Source organism: Phalacrocorax carbo, chromosome 3 (genome assembly GCF_963921805.1).
Source record: "Phalacrocorax carbo chromosome 3, bPhaCar2.1, whole genome shotgun sequence".
In the NCBI taxonomy this organism is placed as follows: domain Eukaryota; kingdom Metazoa; phylum Chordata; class Aves; order Suliformes; family Phalacrocoracidae; genus Phalacrocorax; species Phalacrocorax carbo.
In genome coordinates, this window is record NC_087515.1 from 55,344,622 (window position 1) to 55,367,847 (window position 23,226).

General features: G+C 39.9%; 1 protein-coding gene across 6 annotated transcripts in view; it reads left to right on the forward strand.

Annotated features, from left to right (window-relative positions):
• UTRN (utrophin) overlaps positions 1–23,226 on the forward strand; it is a 383,596-nt gene that overhangs the window by 228,623 nt on the left and 131,747 nt on the right. For all 6 annotated transcript variants that reach the window (XM_064446971.1, XM_064446972.1, XM_064446970.1 and 3 more), the window contains one exon: positions 21,164–21,336. In XM_064446971.1, the coding sequence (XP_064303041.1) occupies positions 21,164–21,336 (173 nt within the window). The remainder of the gene's footprint in view (positions 1–21,163; positions 21,337–23,226) is intronic.

The window sequence follows — 23,226 nt, forward strand, 5'->3', positions numbered from 1 at the left end:
TTCTCTCTGCTCAAGGTGATTTTAAATGCCTTTTTTAGTACACTGTGTAATGGACAAGGCAGCAATTACTCCTTGTCAAATTTATGGTTACTTGATTATTTACATCAGCTGAAAGAGGCCAAAATCAATGGGAGCTCTTTTGTGCTAACAGTGGAACTTCATTTTATCCCTGTCAGAGACCTAATTTGCCTCAGCAACTGCTATTGTCAAAGTAGGGCAGAGCCTCTTTCCCTGAAGACCTTAGACCAAAATTGCTAATGCTGCTCACCTCTCTGCTGTCCAAGACAGAGAGAGAACAGTCATATAGAGAAAATTAACTTAAAAATTTATTACTCATGAATGATGCCTGTTATTTTCTGGTCGCCTGTAAGATAGCTCCATCTCTGCACAAGTATATGGGTTTTGAAGTTGAACGTTTTAACTTTGTTGTCCCTCCTGAATCCTCCTTCTGAGAAATGAGGTTTTTTTGTTTCCATCATTAATCTTTTTTCCTGCTACTCTATAGAAGTCTGCTGTACATGTTAAGCATTATAGAAAAAAGGTCTATCTTAAAGGTATTTTGCTATTCCTGAGGAAGCTGTTATATATTTTGTTTGGTGGATGTTGTATAGTAATACCGCAGTTCAGCAATTCTGTCAGCATATAATGTAGCGTTGAATGAAAGAGTGTTTATGAGCATGTCTGATGGTGTTGCCTGTGTACTACTTCAAGTTATTTATATTTAAAAATGACTGACCCTGGTGCTAGTTATTTTTTCTATGTTGCAGGGCTTGAACTACCCCATGTTTTAATAATTCCAGTAGGACCCCAATATGAGCTCAGAACTTCTTCATTCAGTTTCAAATTCACATGTTCCTTAATCTGTGATGGCCAGAGCCACTGCACTACTCCCCAAGGGAGCTGTGAGATCAGAAAATAGGGCTTTTATTAAGTACTGGAGGAAAATGCACAACCCTTTTACAGGGGAGAGATTCCTTTAGCAGGTGTTAGGTTGCAGTAATAATAGTGAAGGTTTCTTTGTTTTTGGAAGTGTCTGACACAATAGAAGGAAGCGTTTGTCATTTACAGTGACTCTTGAGCTATAGGATATCATTATTTGATGGGCTTCATTTCCTTGCAGACAGGCTTTCATTCATGTTTCCTTTAGCTTTAGTTATATAAACACTAGGCTTTGCTGAGATGCTTATTGCCTTTAAGGTCCATGGTCTCAAGGGGAGCTGCAAGTGCTCAGCACCCTTGACAGATGATCCAAGGTCATTTTTAAACAAATCTGTTCCTTTACAAATCTGTTTGCTCTTTCCATACCTTCCTTTTATGTATGGGTGAGAAGCACAGAGGAAAGAGACTAGGTATGCACAAACATGTGTATGTTGTTTATTTCTTGGTAGTTACTGAGGAGTGCTACAGAGCAGTTTGGAGTTGGTCTGTGATGACAGTTAGCGCCTATGGGAAATACCAGTGACCTGAAGAACCTATATAAGGGTGGTATGTCTAAATATCCATTTTGCCATCCAATTGCCATGTTGAACCTTTTTCACGTTGTTACTGAATGGCTGATTAGGCACAAATGTCTCAAGTGGAAGCCCTAGCACCAGAAGAGACCGGTTCTGGGAATACCTATTGCTGTGGACAATTCAATTCTTAGCCTTCATTCAACTGCCTGCCAGAGGTGGGGGAACTGCAAGAGACAAGTGTCTCTGCTCTTCACAGCTGTTTGGATCAGTGTGTTTGAAACGCGTGTGCTCACCATGGGTGCTACCTGCCAGGCCTTACTGGTTCACTTGCTTTTCTGTCTTGGTCTTCTGTAGAAAGTCCATTTTAGCACTTACTTATTCCACACAGAGATGAAAATGCAGTGGGTCCTCCCACCCCCACAACTTAATAGAAATTCTTGTTCTGTTATGGTTTTGTTTTGTGTGTGCTTTCTCTCCCCCTTCTCCCCTCATTGGGACTTTAAACATGGAGAAAGGCCAACAGAATTTGATGCTACATGGATCAAACACTAATGCATGTATAATGGATGGGTATATTTCTTCTTGGGCAGCATGACTGCCAAGTATATTTTTTCTTACTCATACCTACAGTTAAACAGTTTTTATCTGAATCCTCAGTAAGTGCTAATCCTTCTCTGAGTTTTCAGAGTTCCAGCTTTTTTTGAAACGCAGTATGAAAGAATTCAAAGCAGTGGCTATCTTTAAAATTCTCCTGTCTTGAAATTTTCCTGTATTCTGACCAAAATTTTTCAATGCCAGCCAATTTTGTGTGAAGCTCCAAAAAACAAAGCTATATTCAAGAAGTTACTACCTGATTAAAAGCTGAGGTGGGTTGAGTTACAAGTACTGTAAGGTGACCTAGTGCTCTTGTGTCCTTGCAAAGCTGACTCTAACCTTCATTCTATGCTTTTATGTGCAAATCTTCAGCTTCCTTCCTCCAGCACAAACTCAGGTGCTTCTGAAAAGTGGGTGGAGTCTTTGACTTTAAATGAGAGTTAAATGAGAATAAAAGCATAAAATAAATCAGTGGAAATGGAGCTTCTGACCAACGTTAAACAACGAAAACTCTGCATGAATAAATTTGGAGAACCTATTTGTTGCTTGTAAAGAACCTAGTAATAAAATGGGGCTAGAGAAGCCTTAAGCACATTGTGTTTAAATAAGCTTCTTGTTAAAGCCAGAGCTAAAGCTGCAGTTATGGATAATGCAGCTTACATTTTATTTAAAGAGTAAAGATTATATTATCATAATTGCAATTGTAAATGCTCTTTTCTTTTGTCAACAGGCCACTGATAAGATCTCTATGTGAGCCCCTCCATTGACAAAATGGCACAGCATGCAGAAAAGATAAACCTTCTGTGAGGAAACCTGGTTCAGTGCTTAATGACTTTAGTCAGATGGGATATTTTAAAAGAAAAGCATGCTTGCAGCAGTAGCACTGAGAAATCCAGTGGCAGGTTCCAAGTCCCTCTGTGTGAGGGTGCTAACAGCCCTTGGAGCCTCCCATCTTGTACACATGTCTGTTCCCCCGAGCACCTTGTTTTCTGGGTTTGCTTTACCTCGGACTAAGGGGTGACAGTGCCACCTGAGAGCAAGGCAGCAGCGTTCGTTACACACATCGACGTGTTGCGCAGGGCTGGTATTGGGGCTGGCAGGGATGGTAGTCACAACCCATTTTCACCTTTGTTCTTTGCTTTGGTTTTGAGCATGTACAAGAGAATGATTAAGGTTTTCCTGTTCTCTCTGATCCTTCTCTTTCCTCCTGAATTAAACAGATTTGCTCCAGTTTTTAAGCCTTCTATGGATGTATGCTTTGAAACATTAATTACAGCCAACAGCTTGTTGAGTTGGAGAACATATTGAGAATATTCATTCTAGTTATCCTCCTTCATCCTGCAACAGGTTTGGGATTCCTGGAAAACAGCTGGTCCTAGCAACATGCCTAGGGGGACACATGATGTTTAGGGTTTGGGTTGTGGGGTTTTTGTTTTGTTTGTTTTGTTTTGGGTTTTTTTAATATTTGGGGAATCAGAGGGCTGACTTCAGTAGTGCTACTGGTGCCAAAGGTGAAGTCTGCAGATGCCAGACTTAATCTTTGGCATCCACCTGCTTTTCTGGGGTTTGTACTGAGTAGCCTTTAGCCATAAAATGAGTCTGGTAGACTGACTGTGGTTATTGGAATAAATTATCAAATAGAAAGCATGGTTATAAACTAGGATTTAAGGCAGTATGCACTGTATTTATGGTGTCGAATCTAACTTCAGCAGTGGTTTGGAGCGAGGGTGTGAGGTGGTTTTGTTGTTACAAAAGAACTTTTTGCAGAAGGAATGAAACAAAGTTCCCAATGAGATGCAAAGCTCTCCTTGATGCATCTCCATGATGACGCAGGAGTTTTATGTCCTAATTGCTTTGTGGCAACTTGATTAATGGAATTTAGCTTAACTATTTTCCTTGTCAGTGAAGCATTTACTGAATTAAGTAATAACCAGATGAGTTGCTTCCTCTTTATAGGGCTTCGTCTTGAAAGATGATTCTTCTGAGATAAATATGATTGAGAGCATTCAGTTAGCTGTGTAATAGACACAATGTACATTAAAAAGTAGATGGAGACATACATGCTAGTAAACTGGAGGGAATACAGTCAAGTTAGCTGGCTGAAAATGCTTGAGATGTCAATTCTTTCTCCTTAGTTTTGTAACTGTATTTCTCTGTAATCCTTGATTGCTATGCAAACTTATTACTGTGTCCAAAGTCTTTCCAAGACAAAGTAGATGCTGTGGGTGGGACCTGCCAGGGCAGTCACTGGGAGCTTGCTCCAGGGAAAAGATGTGCACAATATGTTAAATAGGATAAAGTTTAAAAAGGAGAAAAATAGCAGGTATGAGCATGCTGGGCTCACCAATGCCTCTGCTGTAGCAGAACTGTTGTAGATGTAGGGAAATCGTATGCTGTGGAGCGTGGGTGCCTGGAGGCAGTTATAAATGCGGAAATCATAATGCCTGCCAGGTACTGGGGATAGGCAGCTGAGTGGAAAAAAGGATTTGCTCTAACTTTTGAAAGACACACTAAATCTTCTCCCTTACTTGTCATGTGTGTGGGAGGAAGGTGGTTTCTTACCCTTTCATTCCCTATTTAGAAGTGCTTGCTGTGAACAGGTGAGGGCTTTCAGCAGCACCTACAGCACTGTGTGACCTGCATGCAGGAGTTACGGAAACTCAGTTCTTTGCACTCTTGTCCCTCTTTTCCAGTCTTTGTGGTACGTTCTCCCATTCTTACATGCTTTACACAGCTATCCTGAAGCACCTCACTTCACAAAAGTTACAACTACATTTTAGAGGGTTACTTTCCAAAACTTTGAATTGCTTCTGTTCTCCATTAAGGTGATGCTAAGCAATGATTAGGTGTACCTGGCAGCGTCAGTGCTATCATTACACACCTGATGTGGTAAAAAGGAATATCATTTATTCGTTTAAATTACGTAATTTAGAGTTGGATCAGGGGATCATTACACAGTTAGTGAAAAGAATGAGTACTCTTTCTGGGCTACAACATTTAAACCCTAATCTTATGACCAGTTTTTAGGATTTAATCACACGGTTTGAAAAATAATTTAGATGAAGACAAGGTTGTCCTATGGTATTAGTCATAAGGCTTTTAAAGTAAGCCCCCATCAGATACTACTTTTCTTTATCCACTCAACAGCAAAAAGTTCAGTTTGATTCATGGGGCGTTATGAGTTGTCATTTCGATGCAGTATCTACAGCATTAAAAGATTTAAATGAAACATTAATTGAATGTCCCTGTAGTCCATGGTCATTAATCTTCTTTTAGTGAACTTTGAAAACAAACAAAACCTCCACCTTTTTCATAAATTAGAATGGTATACTTTCATATTTCTTGCCAGATTAGGAGATTGACCCCCTGTGGTTTGATAGAACTATTTAGTAGATGTCAATTTGCTATTTTCACAACAGTGATTTTCTTATGGCTCTTCTACTATGGCATGTTGAATTTCATAGAAAAGCACATCTCTTTATAAATGTTACAAGGATTCTGACTTCATAGACGAAAAGTTGCTTCAGATAATACAAGTTACATACTTTATACTCTGCTTAAATACAGATGATTATCTTGCTAATTGTTATGACAGAAATTCGAATATTCAATAGAGAATAGGGCCAATATTCAAATACAGAATTACAGGTTCATGGCTGAAAGTCTTGCAGCTGAAGCAAATTTTGTGGCTGACATTAAATTTGCATTGGATGCAGGGAGTCCAACCCCAAGTGGCTTAAAGAAAAACAACAACAAAACAAACCATTAAAAAAACCCCAAACCCAACTAGATCCAGGTAATACTTCTCTTTCCTGCAAGGTAAGGCCAATTAGTTAACTGAGAATATATGACAAGGTAGAGCATAAAATAATACATAGGCAGACTGAGTCAAAAGGTTGTGCTTGGCTACTTATCCTTGGAGTGTGGCAAAATGATAAATTACGCAGTATAACTATAATGGCACTGTGTCCTTGTTAGGTACTTGAGTCTAATGCCGTTGCTCAGAAGTAGGAAGGAACTGCACTATGTTATTTGAATGAGATTTTAATCCACAGATACTGCTATAGCACTGTAGAATTTAAGATGCTCTGTCAATTATTTTTGCTAAACTCTGAAATGAAAATGTGATTTCTGTGGTCTTTCCACTACAGGAGTACTTGTCTAAAAACTACTAAATTAATTGACTCTTTATTGATCAGTTGTAGTACCTTGAGAGATGGGTATCCTTTACCAAGTAATGAATATATGAATAAGCCCTTCTTGTAGCAAACTATTTTAAAGATGTATATTTAATTGTCCCATGTATTATGCATGGTTTTAATGAGGTTTTTCTTGGACTAAGCTGTCAGGGAGGTAGAAAACTGTTCTCATCACAGTCAAGAAAATCTTAAGGAGAACTCCATTTTCAGGTTGGCCTGAAATATTGAAAGTCCCATGTTTTTAACTTGGGAAATAGATGCTTACTCTGTGGGTTAACACAACCTTTAGAATCTTTTCCTTGGGTGTGCTGTTTTGGCAGTCTGTCACGGTATATCGCCACTAGACTGTCACCCTGTTTTCAGTTTCACCCTTTTTAATAGAAATGTTAATAAGTACATCTAAGACAACTTGTTTCTTTTCTTTCTGTACAAAGAGAACAGAGTTAAAGATGCTATTAAAGACAGAAAAAAACATGAGGTGCCTCATGGCTGGCTGATTTCCAGTGTGATTATTGCAAGTAAGCACTGGTATCTTATACCTGAAGAAGGAAAACTGGGAGGAAAGGCAACTAAGAGTCTTAGGAGGAGGCTTCCCCAGTGAACTCTTTGTAGACTGATCAATAGGAACATTTTATTTAGTCACCAGTAATAACTAGGAAGTAACACCTGATGATGAAATTCCTGCTTGGCATGAAAGCCAGATTTCATCCATACTCCCTGCCACCTCCCTCATCCTGTTATTAGGATAAGGTTTAAACCTTCATGTTCTTGTCAGTCCCATAAGTGGAATTTAAGTCTCAGTCTTTCGTAGAGTAAATGTCTTAATGGCTCCATGCCTGAAATGGATGCCATGGTGGTACTTCCCTTTGACATGTAATCTCTTTTAGATATACTCCAAATACGAGATAATTCTTTCGGGTTTTGTGTTCTGAGTATGTTTGAAATGTTCTGCTTTTAGGCCTGGGTGTTTTCTGGGAAGTTGAAAGAAGTAAAAACACACAGCTTATATTCAGGTCTAAAACATTAGGAAATCATGGTTGATTCACACAGCTGAAATCCATGTGTTGTCCAAACAAGTTAAAAATAAGATGGGGAAAAAACCCGCGCCATCAAACCACTCAGTCCTTCACTGATCTTTTGTGGCAGTGCAACATTGCCTGTCACCAAGACTACATTATCTCATCTAGAATCCTGACAAATTCTCTTCTTGAGATTTAAAGTCTTGTGTCATACCCCATTTTCTGAGGAAGGCCACAGTCTATCTGTGCTTACTTAATGCAGAACCCTGTCATTGAATATGGCAGATATTGCACAGGACAGACCACTGAATGTGACTGATCCGTGTAAAAATATCTTCCCAAGGCAAACAGGTACCCTTTAGACTTAAAGAAATGAAGAAAAAGTCAAACTGGTGCAGTGGCTTGGCTCTAAGCTCTAGGAACTCTGCAAACCCTTTCATGTAACTCATAATCTGCATTGCAATCACCACTGTAATAGATACTTAACTGGTAATTTAGGTGATCGAATTTATGTGACTGTTGTCTTGTCTTATGCCACTTATTTCTCGTTGTTGTAAGAGCTTGATTTGTGTATCTGTGTTGATGAATTCTTGGTCCTTGGGGGTACTATGTCGCTTGAGTGATTTGCCTTCTGGCAGAGGTTGTCAGTGAGGCTGTGCCGGATGGCCTCTGCTTAGTGAAACTGTGGTGTTGGGCACAATTGATAGTGACCCTCAGCGTAGGTCTGGCCTTGTTGGAGCTGTGTGTTAACTGTGTTGTAAATGCTGACCTGCTGCAGAAGGGAGAGGGCAGCTGTCCCTCCTGGTCTGATCAGATTGACACCACCTATTTTGTAAGGCAGGAGAAAATACCATGGTGCTTTTGAACAAGTGATTTTTTTGTGTGTGTGTGTGTGCTTCTGCCTGAAGCTGCATGTCTTGAGTGAAACCAGGATGTATTGATTTGCTGTAACCACCTATTGACCTCTGCATCCTTTACATCTGAGTTACACAAGCAAACACTATTCTTTTTATCTTTTTGTTGTTGTTACTCGTTGTTGAGTCACATAAGATATATGTATGCTCTGTGTATAAACAATGTGGTTCATTCACTCTTCAGGTTCTTGCAGCTGTTTATTTTTCCATTTTTCTTCTAGAAGAAAAAAAACTTTTCTCCTTTCTTTACTTTGTATCCCAAAGTCAAATTTTGCTTAGTGAGTTGATGTGCAAAAATACAAGAAAACTGTCATAAGTATGAAGCAAATTCTTTATAGTCTCTTTGCACATACTGAATCTTGTTTTGCAGATTAAAGTCTGAAAGACTTTTGTCTCTTCTGAAATTGAACTTTAGAGGTGTGTGTAAGATCCTCTCCAAGTTTATCAGATATTTTTCCTTCCAGAGGCAATGGGATAACATTTTTTTTTTGCTTTATCCTTACCTGGTTTTAGTTTCATTGATTCTGCTGTTTCATTTGTTTGCAGTAGCCTAACATTCAGTTACTTCTGAATTTTACTTGATAAAAAGTAGGTGAGTTTTAATTGATTCTTTATAGAACTAAGTTTTTAGATGTACAATTCTGCTATTAGTTTTATTATCACTGCATTAAGCGTCTTGGTTAATGACGAGGCTCTTAAGCCTGGATTTGCAGGGCATGTAGTTCAGAACCCATTCCTAAAAACAGTTGCTAGCAAATGTGCTCGTAGTTGTGTGTCACAGGCTGCTGTGCTGACCTTCCTTTTTCTACCGTTGATAAAATTGCTTTTCTGTCGATGGTCCTTGCATTTTGTAGGCTGCCATCGGTAACATTACCAGTGGCTATAAAGTGCTGTTAGCTGGTTCTATTATTTTTATCCAGTTCTATGTTCTTCTTTAAGACATGTGAGAAAATGCACCAACTGCTCTAATATCAAAATGTAACAAGAAGTTCCATTGCACATGGTATTCCGCAGCAGTGCCTTGAATGCATCAGCATTACATTGCTCTCCAGTGTCTTAAATTCCCATTTGTGGATCTTAGTATCTACAAGAACATTTTGGAAGGAGGCTTTGTTACAGCACTGTTGGTGTTCTGCTCATTTTTGGCTGAACGTCATGTATTTGCATGAGGGCTTAGGCTTTCAGAAAGTGAACTTCTTTGGACTCTAGCATTCAAGTATTTAATCTGTGTGTGATCTGTAGTTCTCATTATCATTGCCAATGATGAGTTATTTTTATGGAGAATTACGACAAAGCTGATCGGGAAAATTTTAGTAGTAATAGGTAATGTAAAGCTGTTCTAAAAGGTATGCTGTATTTCTGGAGCTTATGATCCAACATTGTCATGTCTACAGAACTGCTGCCTTTATAGAGGCTATATTAAATATATGTCAATATGGAGCTTATTTTAGTTCATTTTTCTTCTACAAATTCAGTATTTTTAAATACTGCAATGTGCTTTCATGTGAAAGGGCCACTGAAAAAGGTGTTTAGTACAATTTTCAAAGCCATTTTACTGGAAGCATTAGTCCAGCATTGTGTATATATGTACATATTTGATTATCTTTTATAGAATTCTGCAAAATGGTACCTATCTACCTCAGAGAGCATTTACATTTGCTCTAATAGGATTGAAAAATCTAGAATGTATGATTATTTTTTTTATGACAACAGAAAAATTGGGAAACAAATTATCCATGTATGAAGCCTGAGAATAAACGTAAAACTAATGTAGTATATTTGGATACAGTCCTGGAGTTATGAAGCCTCATTATAATGCAGCCTGATACCCACCCACTTGCATTTTATATGCACTAATATTTCCAAAGTGGATTTAAATGCTGTTTTCTTCCAGTTTTGCAAGGGTGTTTTTTCTGCAAGGGTAGCAGAAAGAAGTCTTAGTGTGTACAGGAATCAGGATCCAAACTTTGTGTCTAACAGGATTAAAAATGAGAGATTCTCAAATAGAGATTGTAGTTAAATTTCTTGCAGGATGGTTTTGCTTTCTCACTCTAATGTGTTTTTTTTTTTTCCCCCTCTGTAAGTAGTTAATTTAGAAAAGAACAGTATTTGAACATGATTTTAGATACTGTCCTGTTAATAATTGAGCTTTTTTGCTTCCATAAGCAGTGGAATAAATTCGGACAGTTTTGTGCTGACCTGTCAGTTGTGCAGTAAAGCTGGTCTAGTTCTGCCACCTTTGTTTGGAAATCTTTTCTCAGTTTATTTTGCAAGTACTTCTACAGTTTGAGTAATATGCCCACATAAAACAGGGACAGGCAGCAAAGTACAAATAAAAAGTAAAAATCCTGCTAATGCCAATTTTTTTTTCCCTCCAGAGTTTATTTTTAAAATCCCGACCCATACTAGCTATATCACAGTAACCCACTAGCTGAGAATAATTTTAAAGACAGTTTTGCAGCTGGTGACTTTATTGGTACTTCATATGACAGTTGTGTGAAATAAAAAGAAAGTAAAAGCACACGTGATACCCAACATGGTCATAGGAGAAATAGTTGTAATGGGTTTTGCAAGTGATGGGTTGTTGGTTTGGTTTTAATTATAAATTTTGTGACTTGCTGGCAACCATTACGAAAGCTGTTTTTGGCAGTTGAGTTACGTGTGGTTGTACGGAAAGCATTAATAGTGGCTTAAATAGGCTTTCACATGCACACAGCGTTTCCAGTGGGAATGGTTTGAAACGGAGTGATTTCCTAGTAGCCACCCTTGGGGTGTCAGGTTTCCTGCAGGCGAGCAAAGGCCCATATGAAAACAATCTGCCTGGGCTGAGTCTGCCCTCATGAGCAGCAGCAGCGGGCGCATGTGGGCTTTGTGGAGCACTGGTTGCTTTTACAGCTCCAAAACCTGTTCAGTGACTATATAGTCACCTTGCTTTTCAAGAGGAAGGAGAAAGGGGCGAGTGAGGGTTTTTGGTCCAGGGTTTCTGCAGACTTAGGGGTGGCGATGGTTTTCCAGCGGGAAGGCCTCCAGGAAGGGGGAGTGTGCTTGGCTTCAGAGCAGCGTCAGGGCTGCTGGAAGGGAGGATGCTGATTACAATAATAAACAACTGCTGGCCATAGATTACCACATGGCTGTCAGAGCAGACAGGACCAAAGGAGGAGATCCCCAGCAAAGGCTTTGGGTTGCAGTAGGTTCCTTTGCTGGAGACTTTTTTTTCCTCTCCTAAACAAAGGGAAGTGGCTTTTTAGATTGCTTTTAATGGGTCTTTTCTGTTCGGTGGTGCAGCATCCCCTGGGCGAAGTGGGTGGAGGGAAGAGGGCTGGAGGTGGCTTGGTTACTGCCGTAGCAACACCAGCCTGCTGGTGGCCAGCTGTGAGGAAGGCGGGGAGAGGAGAAGTGGCCTCCTGTCTGGTCACGCTGCTGTGTTTCCTAGGCTGAAGTGTGCCTCATCCATTTTGACTTCTCTGAAAAGCTGGCTTTTGGTGCTTTCTATAAACAGAAATTTCCCTGGGGATTCTTTTCTTTTTATTCTTTGCATTTTTTCCCTTGGATGGAGCAACATGGAGGGACATGCTCCTCTTCCCCACTCTCTGCATCCATCATATACCAGTGGAGTATAGCTTCTCTTGGTCGGGGTCATTGAGACCAAACATTGAGCTTGAGGCCTGCAAGAAGCACTTGGAGCCTGCAGGCCATTGCCGAGGTGAGCTGGAGGCAGTCCTGGCCAAGTGTGGAGACGAGGAGATCCTCGCAGTGCCATGGGGCCAGGTTAACCCTGCAAGGAGCATCACCTGGCGTCAGCAGCTCACTCCCAGGTGCCCAGCCTGTGGGAAGGAGTGGGTACAGGGAGGTTGTGGCAATGGTGCTATGTGAACTGCCCCCGGGGGAACACAGCCAAAGAGGGGGGCACAAGCAGGAGCTCTTGGAGAGTTTTGAGACGGTACAGGTGGGAAAAGAGTGAAACCTTTTGAAGGCTATAGACCTGGCTTGGAGGACGTACCAGGAAAATGTAGGCTTCGGGGGACGCTTAATGATGATTGGCCTGAACTTCAGCTTACGTGAGCTGCTGACAAAATTTGAAAAGGTATGATAAGCACAGTTTCATATACTTATGCTGTTGAAAAAGGTTATGCCTTTGCAAACTACACAATAAAAAGGGCAGATTGATGTTAAACTTAGGATTTTTTTGTTGCTTTTAAGGTCCTCCTGTGACCCCTGTTTGACTCCCTCTCAAATATGGAAGTCTAATGCTGCTTCTCTTCCCCCATTTCAGGTCCTATAAAATTTAATTTTAGAGCATGTGCTCTGATTGTGGTCATCTTCTCTCTCTTCCTCCCCTTCCCTCCCCACTCACCTCCTCCCCCCACTCCCCCTCCCCCAAAAGATGATAGAAAAATTTGTGCATAAGGGGACTTTCCAGGATGCCTGTGACCTTACTTCACTATTGGCATAAAGGAAGTGCTCTGCAGTGTGCTGAACTTAGTTGAATGTTATCTTAGTCAAATTGGAAGATCTTATGATGGCTTTTATAAGTAAAATTACTTCCAATGAACACACCACTTTTCCCATCATTTCATCTGTTCTTCTTTTATGCAGGCTAGTTAGTCTTTCTTTTACCAGGACGTTTGGTAACCGTAATACTGAGAGGCAGGAGGCTTGGCTTGGCAGTGATCGCGTTGATTAGCGAGACATGAAACTGCTCAAAACCAGATTGTTCTCATCTAATTGTCAGCACTTCCAGTGAAACCTGGATCGTATGTTTGTAACTATTCTTAGCTTGGCTTTGCATGCTATATTTTTCTTTTTGTTTTTTAATAACACTTCTCCATACAAACTTCCTGTGCCCTTTAAGACAGGAGTCTGTAATAAAATATATAGTAGATTATTTACATGTTAAGATTAAAAAACATAAATACTGTGGTCACAAAGCAGAAGAACAGATTGTAAATCCTGATTCTGTCGTTTTCTATCGTAAAACTCTTAAACTTCAGTATGCTTGGGGTTTTTTAATGCAAATCAGCACTGGTCACCAGAACAGTAGTATAATGGGTATTACTGAATGAACCTAAAATTATCAGAAAATTAAGCTGCTACTTTTTTTTCTTTTGAGTTTGTATAATTATTTTGGTTAATTTCAAAATCATAATAAGAAGCCTGGGTCCTCAGAAGACTGTAAACTGGTTTGAATTTGTTGGGTTTTTTTTAAACTCTTGTATTTTTACTTTCCTACAGTAGCAAATTTTGGAGGTGGTAAGACAGATATTGTTCAGTTTCCCGCCAGCACGACTCTTCCAAAAGTAGCTAATAGTAACAGTGGAAAGCATTTGTGACATGATTTCTTCACTGTGTAGATCACTTGCTCCTTTCTTGCTCTCAGTCTGTCAGCTGGGCTTCACTCTTCTCTTGTAATTACTGCTGCCAGCCTGTAAAGATTAGGACACATGCTGGACTCTTCGAGATGCTTCATGTTGTGGTTAAGGCAGAATTTTTGAAACCAATGTTTCTAATGTGTTTTGAACCATACAAGCCCTGGCATTTACAAACTCCAGGTTCTCCCCAGTGGTTCTGAATATTCCAGTGTCTTATTTTGTCTCAAAGGAATTGATAGTAGCAATTCTCAACGAAAACAAAATTTACAGGTGTCTCAGCTCTGCTGTAATTTTTAGCTTGAAGCTTATGGTGTCATTTTGTTGTCTCTGTGCTGAAATTTGCATCATGATGTAGGAGGTTGCTTTGGTGCTGGAGAAGAAAGTTAACATTTTAGCTGGTGAACTTCGACCACAAATTCTAATCTGTGCTTATTTAGCAAGTGGGTTTTTTGGTTTTGTTTTTTTTTTTTGTTTTGTTTTGGTTTGGATTTTTTTGAGCAAGTTCCCCTCCTCCTCCTGTGCTTCATCTCTCCCTCTCGTAATTCCCCACACACCCATTCTGTTCTTCCAAACTGAGGAGTTTGCTGCCAGGGAAACAGCGTTATGACAGTGATCATGGCTGGCAAGCTACTTTCAGCTTTCTAGATTCGTCAATATATGTTGCAAGGAGAGAATTACCAGTGCTGTTACTGTGGTCGTAATGCAGAAGCCAGATGGTATTTGCAGAAGCTTGCACAGCCCTCCCTCCCTGTGCAAAAGCGGAGTTGTTTTACATTGGAGTGGGCGGGGACACTTTGGCTTTGTTCAGTTGCAATTATGTGACTGCTGGAATTAGTATTAATAGATTTATGATGTCCCTCAGATGTTGAGTCAGAGCCATGCGATGGAGCCACAAAGGTTGTTGAAGGCAAGCTGGCATTCTCAGCCTTCCTAAGTGCATCATCATTCTTGTGATGAAATGAATCCTTACTCACACCATATGTCACCTGTTAAGGTACTATCCATTAGGTTTAAGTGCAAGTCAGGACAGCTTTTTGGAAACTTCAAGTGTCAGTGCAAAGTTTTTGGTAGTAAAAGCATTTGAAAATTAGATGTGAAAAATACCCAAAGTAGTTCCCCCCCCCCCCCCCCCCCCAATTTTTTTCTTCCTGAAATATCTGAGAATTTAAGTAGTAATTACATTTCTGTCATATCTAAAGCCAATTGCTTTTATGAATTGCTTTGATCTTATACTGTAGTCACAGTGGCTGTAGTGATACCCGGTGTGGTTTGTGTATGACACTTCAGAGAGGTTTAATGTCTGGCTTTATACACACTTCTGCCACTGGTGGATTTATGATAATGGCAGTTCTGCCCAAGGGTTTTGCATGTGTACTGCTCTTCTGAATGTGAATTCATTATAACTGATTGCTTAACAGCAGCTGCCACTGCAGGCCTCTGAAAAGCAGATGGGATGAGCCTTTCTTAAGTTGTGACTGTCCTCTGACACCAGAGGAAGAAAGGATTAAAAAACCTGTTTTCCTTTCACAATGGCCACTTTCATATGACTGTATCATGCCCTAATTCTTACTCCCACCTTAAGAGTCATCAAAAAGTGAAAAGCTCCGAGTGAAGCGGAGGCTAAACGGAACATCTAACACAGCAGTGTTCCCAGGGGCAGTTGGCAGCAGCAGGTAAAATGTATCTGGTTCAATATAGACTAAACAATCTGCTATATATATATATAAAAATTCATTCCCTTGCTACCTGCTGTGAGACCTTAAAGAAAGATGTTCTGGCTGATGTCTGTGGCATAGAGTTATGTCCTTAGGTTGGCACTGACATTTTTGTTCCAGCTGTTGCAGCTGGAAGAGTTTTCTGCACATATTTTGGTAAGCAGTCATCACCTTTATTCCTGACCTCTAAGAGGCAAGTGCAGCATTTCTGTACCCATGACTTTGCTGACTTGAACATTGTCAGTGAAGGCAATGGGTAGTCATTTCTGTGGGACTTGCAATTCCCTGTGCCTGCACCAAGTCTGCCGTCCTGTTCCAGTCACAGGCATGATTTGTATTGGTTGGTAGGAGAACATAACTGTCCTGGTAAAATAGCCCCAGGGGTAACCTTTGTTGGGGAAAATGTAGTTTTTCAAGATACTTTTCATTCATGAGGAATCAACCTCAACCCTACAAACTCCTCTTGCAGAGTCATGGCTCATGTGGTTCAAAAGACACAACAGTTTGCCTGTTTTGTGGCTTGTACCTGGGGCTTAAAACTACGTAGCAGGCTGTGCCAACACAAAAAGCTGCCAGTGTTGTGGCACAGCATCACCAGCATTGGACCTGCATACCTGTTTCCTACAAGCCACATGTAGGACTTGCCATCCCTCCTTTCTGGTCAGATCTTTATAGAAATTCAGTGGATTTCTGTTTCCTAATAAACGTAGTTAAAAAATGGGGTGTAATACAGAATTTTGCTGTGTATAGTGGGTTTGAAAAACATTGGAGTAAAACATTGGTAAGTCCTGTATGTAACAGTTTTTTAGAAACCCTATTAAGTTATGATTTGGTATAGAATGCTATTGACCTTTTTTGCAAGAGACAAAACTGAGTTTTGTGTCATATGTAGTAAAAATTTGATTAAGGGATCTTGATAATAGAATCTGTAATGTGATAGGAACATCTGTTATTTATCTTACACAAGAAAATAACTTGCCTGTTTTAGATCTTTGTTTCATAAAGCTCAAGTACTCTGGGATTCTTAATGGAGAGAGTGGAATAGAGTAATATTTTGCATGCTATAAAATGCATCATTCCTTCCACTTTAATTTTGGCACAGAAATGTGGAGTTTTCTTCTACCAGTCATGTTTTTACCTTCAACAGAAGGGTTCGGGCCATTTAAAGAGGAAAATATTTTGCCTGCGTTAATGGCAATGTGCCAGTGAAGACAGTATAAACAAATAGAATCTGAAAAAACATGAGTGGCAGCAAATACGCTAACAGCTTAGGGGCTTGCAGAGTGAATTAGAGGCCCTCTGCACTCATCAATCAGGGAAAAAAAGGCACTAGAATGCCCATCCTCAAGGGAATGATGTAGATTTGGTCGGGGTTTGGGAGTGTGTGTGTTTGGTTTTGTTTTAATCTTTTTAAAGGATTTTTTTTGTCTTTATAAAGGATTAATAGTTTTCAAAAGACAGTTATGTCTCCTGTTTAAGCAGTCTGTAAGGAGGGGAAAAAAAGTTTGATAGCTGGTTGACCTTGGAATTAGAATCACAAAGTCTAGTTCTGTTCAAATCTTTGTCATACGTTTTCTTTTACCTGGAGCAAGTCACTCTAAGTCTGCCATTGGGCTGTTCCAGTAGCAACTCTGACTGGAGTAAGCTACATCTCTGGGTCCTTTTCAGAATTACCATCTGTAGTGTTATAGTGTGTCACGTACCATATTTATACATTCTCTGAAGACGCGTGCTCTTCAGTTGTCATTATATGACAATTTAGTATTTTATTTGATTGAAGTTAAAGCAAGAAGTAAGCTTCTTATTATGGAGACAAGCTTTAAAATCAGATCTAACCATAAAAGAGGGCTTGAATCCTGCAGGTAAATTATCCACCATGAGAGGAGTAAAGAGTGAGAGGTGTAAAGTAGTCTGAGGTTCAGAATGGAGATGAGGGTGTTTTTGAAATCACCAGACCAAAGTGAAAAAGATAGGCCGCAGTTTGATCTTAATTCCTAAAAGGAATTTAAGGAAAGTGGCCATCTTCTAGGAGCCTGGCTAGGGTGAAGTAGATATATAAATGTTCACTTAGTTATTTCTTCTCCTTTCTATCTTTAAAAACTTTGAAACTTGCACCTTGATTTATATATAGGATGAATTATTTCCTTGAAGAGCTTTCCTTCAGTTTAAGACCTTAATCCTGCAAGCACTTGGGCATGTGAACAGATCTGTTGACCTCATACCAATAAATTATCAATCCAGTTTAACAGATATGTGCACACATAAATACTTGCAAAACTAGCAAAATATGGCACCTCTCTAGTAATACCTCCCAAAATTAAGTTCATAAAGCTATGTAACTAGAGTAAGAACTGTGAATTTCTGCTGGCAAAAAGTCCTTCTCTGTTTGCAGTGTATTTCTTCAGGTTTCTTTTTTTTTTTCTTTTTTGGGGGGTGGGGGTGGGCTGGGTGTTTTTCTTTGCTTTGTTTTGCATGCAGTGAGAGAGCACTCTGGCCCGGACTTCCTTTGCATTGGGCCAAGAACAACAGTGTTTCAGGGTTGTGTCCCCCTGTATATGTTGCAAAAGCAACAGAAATTTTTTTCCCTCTGCATCCTGTAGTGTGTTGACCCTGTGACTCTGGATATGGGAGCTCCTGTGTGATAATAGGGAAGTGTTTATAATTGTTTTTAAAGTATTGAAAGATTGAAATTGGATTAACACTTATTAGAGTTAATCCTAGTTGGGGCCTGAGCAGGGATAATCAACTTTTTTCATCCTTTTTTGCCGCGTAGAGGACAATGGAGAACAACATGGAGAATCAATGACCAAGAAAAAGGCAGAAGAAAGAGAAATAATAGATCAGAATGAACATGACTTGGGATATGTACAGAATGGATAGTTCTTCCCACTTCAAAATTAGAAAATTTTAGGGGAGGGCAACCACAATATGTTTACAAATCTCGTAAGAATTGAACAATTACGATAACACAGCGAGTAAAGGAGATTACTACTGTTGTGGTTTAGCCCCAGCCAGCATCTAAGCACCACACAGCTGCTTGCTCACTCCCTCCCAGTGGGATGGGGGAGAGAATCAGAAGGGTAAAAGTGAGAAAACTCATGGGTTGAGATAAAGACAGTTTAATGGGTAAAGCAAAACAGTAATAGTAATAATAATATTAACAACAATAACAATATCATGAAAAGGAAAAGCAGAGGCTGCATGTGCAAGCAACGCAAACCAAGGAATTCATTCACTCCTTCCTATTGTCAGGCAGGTGCTCAGCCATCCCCAGGAAAGCAGGGCTCCATCATGAGTAACGGTTACTTGGGAAGGCAAATGCCATCCCTCCAAATGTCCTCCCCTTTCTTCTTCTTCGCCCAGCTTTATATGCTGAGCGTGATGTCATATGGTGTGGAATATCCCTTTGGTAAGTTTGGACCAGTTGCCTTGGCTGTGCCCCCTCGCCTCCCAGCTTCTTGTGCACCCGGCAGAGCATGGGAAGCTGGGGAAGTCCTTGAGTAGTGTAAGCACTACTTAGGGACACTTAGCTGCTACTTAACAACTAAAACATCAATGTGCCATCAGCACTATTCTCATACCAAATCCAAAACACAGCACTATACCAGCTACAGTAAAGAAAACTAACTCTATCCCAGCCAAAACCAGGACAGCTACCAATTGTTACCAATTACAGCAATTTTAGGACAAGATGGGAGTCCGTCATTCTTGTGCACCAGGAAGATGCTGGAAGGCTAACTTCTTCCACACGCACATTCATGTGGGGCATGTTGTTTGGATTTCTCTCCCTCTTTTTTGAGGGCTGTGATACACTGGCATTCGTTAACTTTAATATCAGTTCTGTTCATTTATCCATCATCTGTCAGTGCTTTTTATTTTGCCTGGAAAATGCAAATCAGAAAAGAGAAAGAGAGGTTAATTAGCAAAGTTGATTCTTTGAACTGAGCTGTCACAACATGGCCATCACAGATGGGACTCAAGAATGCGAATGGCAGATTTACTGTGCCGTAATCAATGTAACATGATGACTGGTAAATGCAAGAATCAAACCCATTTTGAACAAAACATTTTTAAGTGTTCATGCTTAAGTGTCCTCTCGAATGTAATCAAAGCTAGAAGGTTTTATGAAGGTTCTCAATAGCTTTAGAATGAGTATTGTGATTGTAGAATGGAAAATTAGAGATCAGTTTGCTTTCAATGAAGTTTTCTTCTGTAACTTTAAAGAGGCATAGAAATGGATTTGACATGACCAGGCTTTTGTAGCACAGATTAGGGTGCGATTAAAACTGTAACTGCTGTAAGTGGTTGTATCTCCTGCTTGTGTGGACTTGAGCTGGTTTTCACTGGGTCTACTTGCATGTTGGAGGCATAAGGACAGGAGCTGCAAATGTTTTCAGATAAGCATCCGATTTGTTTAACTGATGACTGTGCTGTCTCATTTGGGTTTGTCCCTTGCTTGTATCTATTTGCAGGATGGTGGTTTTTATCAGGATGGTTTAAAGACAGCAAAAGTGTCTTTTAACCTGTTTTAAAGCAGCGAAGCTCAGAGCAACAAATAGGCAGTTGTCCAGAGTCACATAGTAGTTCAGCTGGAGAGCCAGAGCTTTGCTGATGCCTCCCTCCTGCCCCTCCCTCCCCACCCCCTGCCACTTCTCCAGCTGTATCCTTACTGATTCTTGTTTTCTTGCCTAACTGAAAAAAGCTTTCATGCTGTCTCAGATTCGTAGTTACTTTTCCACAATTTCCAGCTATCAATTGTAGATGTGCAAGCAGCCATTCTAAGATGCAGGACTACGTCTTGAGAATGGGGAGGTACAAGAGGCACCTCCTTTCCTGCTCCTGGGGACAGATGGAGACTGCTGAGGAGTTGTCTGGAAGAATAAGAACCTTTAAGGGATTTCAGTTATTTAATTTCTTCCTTTGCAAAAGAGGTTGGTTTACATCTGCATCAAGTTCCTGTCGCAGTCTTTGCTGATTAATCCTATTGAGACAGCCAGTACACCTCCTGGCTCTTCACTTTGCTCTATTAGAGTATACATTGATCTATGGATGCTAGAAAGCATTGGTGGTGATGCAGGAAGTTTTTTTTGCTCTTATGTGTTTTAAAAATAATACTGTGCTCGGTTAGATGAAGACAACATCTGTAATGCGTTTCTTGAGGCAGATGGTAGATCAGAGAATAAAATGTTTAATTTCTAAGGGGAGAAGGAACAAGTAAGCTGAATTGAAATCACAAGCACTTCTTTTTTTTTTAATATTTACTGTGAAATTCAGATTATAATACATCCTGCTGTTTTATGTCTACCTCTCCATATATTGCAGGCCGTGGTGTAGTCATTTAATTTTAAGAATTGTGGTAGCTGTAGCCATTTAGCTGTAGTTTAAGGACGTAGATTTTAGTTAAAAGCTTTCATTGCATATGACCTAAAGCACTACGTAGAATTTGAATTGCACTGGGCTGTGGAAGGTTTCTGCAACGTTTTGTTTCAAAGAGGAAAGAGACAACATATCTAAGGGTGAATCTGTGTAATTTCTGAGCAGGAAACTCTTTCTAGTGCATTTGCAAATGCTGCACTGTGTGAAATGCGTGGGAGAACAGTAGGCAGTTACCTTCAGTGCTACAAAAACATGCGGAGAACTTAGTGTTTATAGTTCTAAGTCCTGTTTCACAGTCAATTTTTGACCTTCAAACTCCTTTTCTCACACTTAAGAAAGCTAGGCCTTTTATAGTGATGTTAATAGGGTTTCAGGTTTTCCCCTCTGCATCTCTTTTCAGAGTCACCCAAGAAAGTCAGACTATGTGCTCTGTCCTAATGCTTAGGAGTACTAATGACAATAAGCTCTTCTTTCCTGTAGTTAGAGAACTAAGATGTTTGGACTTTTCTCGCTGATATTTCAGGACATCCAAGCTGAGATTGATGCCCACAATGACATCTTCAAAAGCATTGATGGGAACAGGCAGAAGATGGTGAAAGCCTTGGGAAACTCTGAGGAAGCTGCCCTGCTCCAGCACCGGCTTGATGACATGAACCAGCGCTGGAATGACCTGAAAGCAAAGTCTGCTAACATCCGGTAAGTAATGAAAACATCAAGACTTGAATGGGGCACAGTTGCTGCCTTCTAAAAGACTTGAGAAATATGACCACGGCATTGAAGTGAAATCTCTGTCTTCTTCCGTAAAGGACCCCTGAGCACAAGTTTAAAAACTTGGTGCACTTGCTTACCATGCAGGCTTAACTACTTGTTCTTCTCTCTCCAGAGCTGCGCCGTTGTAACTTGCCAATCTGTACTAAATTTCCCAGAAAGTATGTTGAATCTTTCCTTATTGTAAATCGATAGCAATGTCAATTAAGTAATTCTATGAATATACAATTACCATGAGGTAAAATCAGGGGTTTGTTGTTGGTTTTGTTTTCACCACTGAAATCAATATTTTGATAGGACTTGCATCTTAAGTGTTTTGATCCATATTGATAGTAATTTTTTTTATTGCTGCTATTAAATTAAGAAATGTTTTCAAATACATATTAATCAAAGAATGCATTTTACAATTCTTTGACCCTAGCAGTGCCAAGCTCACTGACTCCCAAGTGCAGACATTGTTAAAATCTTTGCGATACCATTTTGGAAGTAGATATTACCATACTCATTAATGAGACTAAAACTCCACATTAAAATGAATTACTTAGAAAAGAATTTCTAGAGCTTTTAATTCCAACTGCTTGCTTGTTGATTAAAGGAAACTGTTCTATTAAAAGAACTAAACAGTGTTGAGCAGTCTTATAAATTTTCCAAAGGCCAGAAAAATGAGTTAAGGTTGGAATTCAGGCACAAGAGTTTGAAAGAGTGAGATAGAGGGGAAAATGAGACATTCATTTTTTGTCTCCACTTATCCCATCACCAACATGCTAAACAGTTAAGTGAAACAGGTACATCAGCTCCAAGAAAGCCCCCAGGCAGAGCTTGAACCAGAAGAACCAAGCGGTTTGGTGTGGGGGCTTGCAGAGACTGGCCCCACTATACAAGTAGTTCAATGCAAGAGCTATTACATTGGGGCTATTATGAGCTCTTCTCACAAATAAGTCACCATGAGAGAAAGACAAAAATATGCTTATAGGATAACAACTTAGCAGCTGTGGAGTTCTAGCAGGAACAATTCAGTTGCTTGACCTTCCCTGGGGTTGATCATAGCTTAGGAGAAATTGATGGCCAAAAAGAAGGGCCTTCAAGCCATTTACCCTGGCCTGCTGTGAGTTCCGAGACAGCAATTATGCAGGGAATGCTCAAAAAACTGGGAATACTGGTGTTTCTGAATAGGGACCAATCTTTTCACTTCTGCATGGATATGGCACATGCCTCCCCTGGGCAGCATTAATGTCTGCAATGCTTGTGTTACTCTGCTGGTTCCTGCAATGATGCACAGCCGTGTGTCACTGAGCTACAAGTAGAAGGTAGGCAGAGGAGAGAATACTGGAGCAACTATGAGAAGTAAATTAAGCTCTCAAATCTCAGTTTCCACTGAAAGGAGCATAGCATTTCTGAGTTCATTTATTTTGCCCTGTTCACTTTTCTAACTTGCGCAAGAGTGATGAAAGCCTTCATAGGGAAATAACGGAGCATAGAACTGATGTGAAGTCAGTCTGCTGATGTAGCCTTCAACTTTTGCTTTATCGATGTGATTTATGTCAAGGATGAATTGGAAAACAAAAGTGTATGGATGAGTCTTGTGAGAACATATAGGCATGTTAGATGTTAGGACTGATGACTGAAAAAACCTGATTGCTTTGTTATGAGTTTTAGCTTGGGATAGTGCTTCTAAATTAAAATTCCCTACGCTTTTCAGAATATTTTTGGCTATGGGTACATTCTGACTACATTGATATTTTTCTTTAAGTTGCTGAAAGTACTGTTTTCCCTTAGGGATAGTATTAATTTTTCTTCATCACTTCAGTCCTCAGAGCT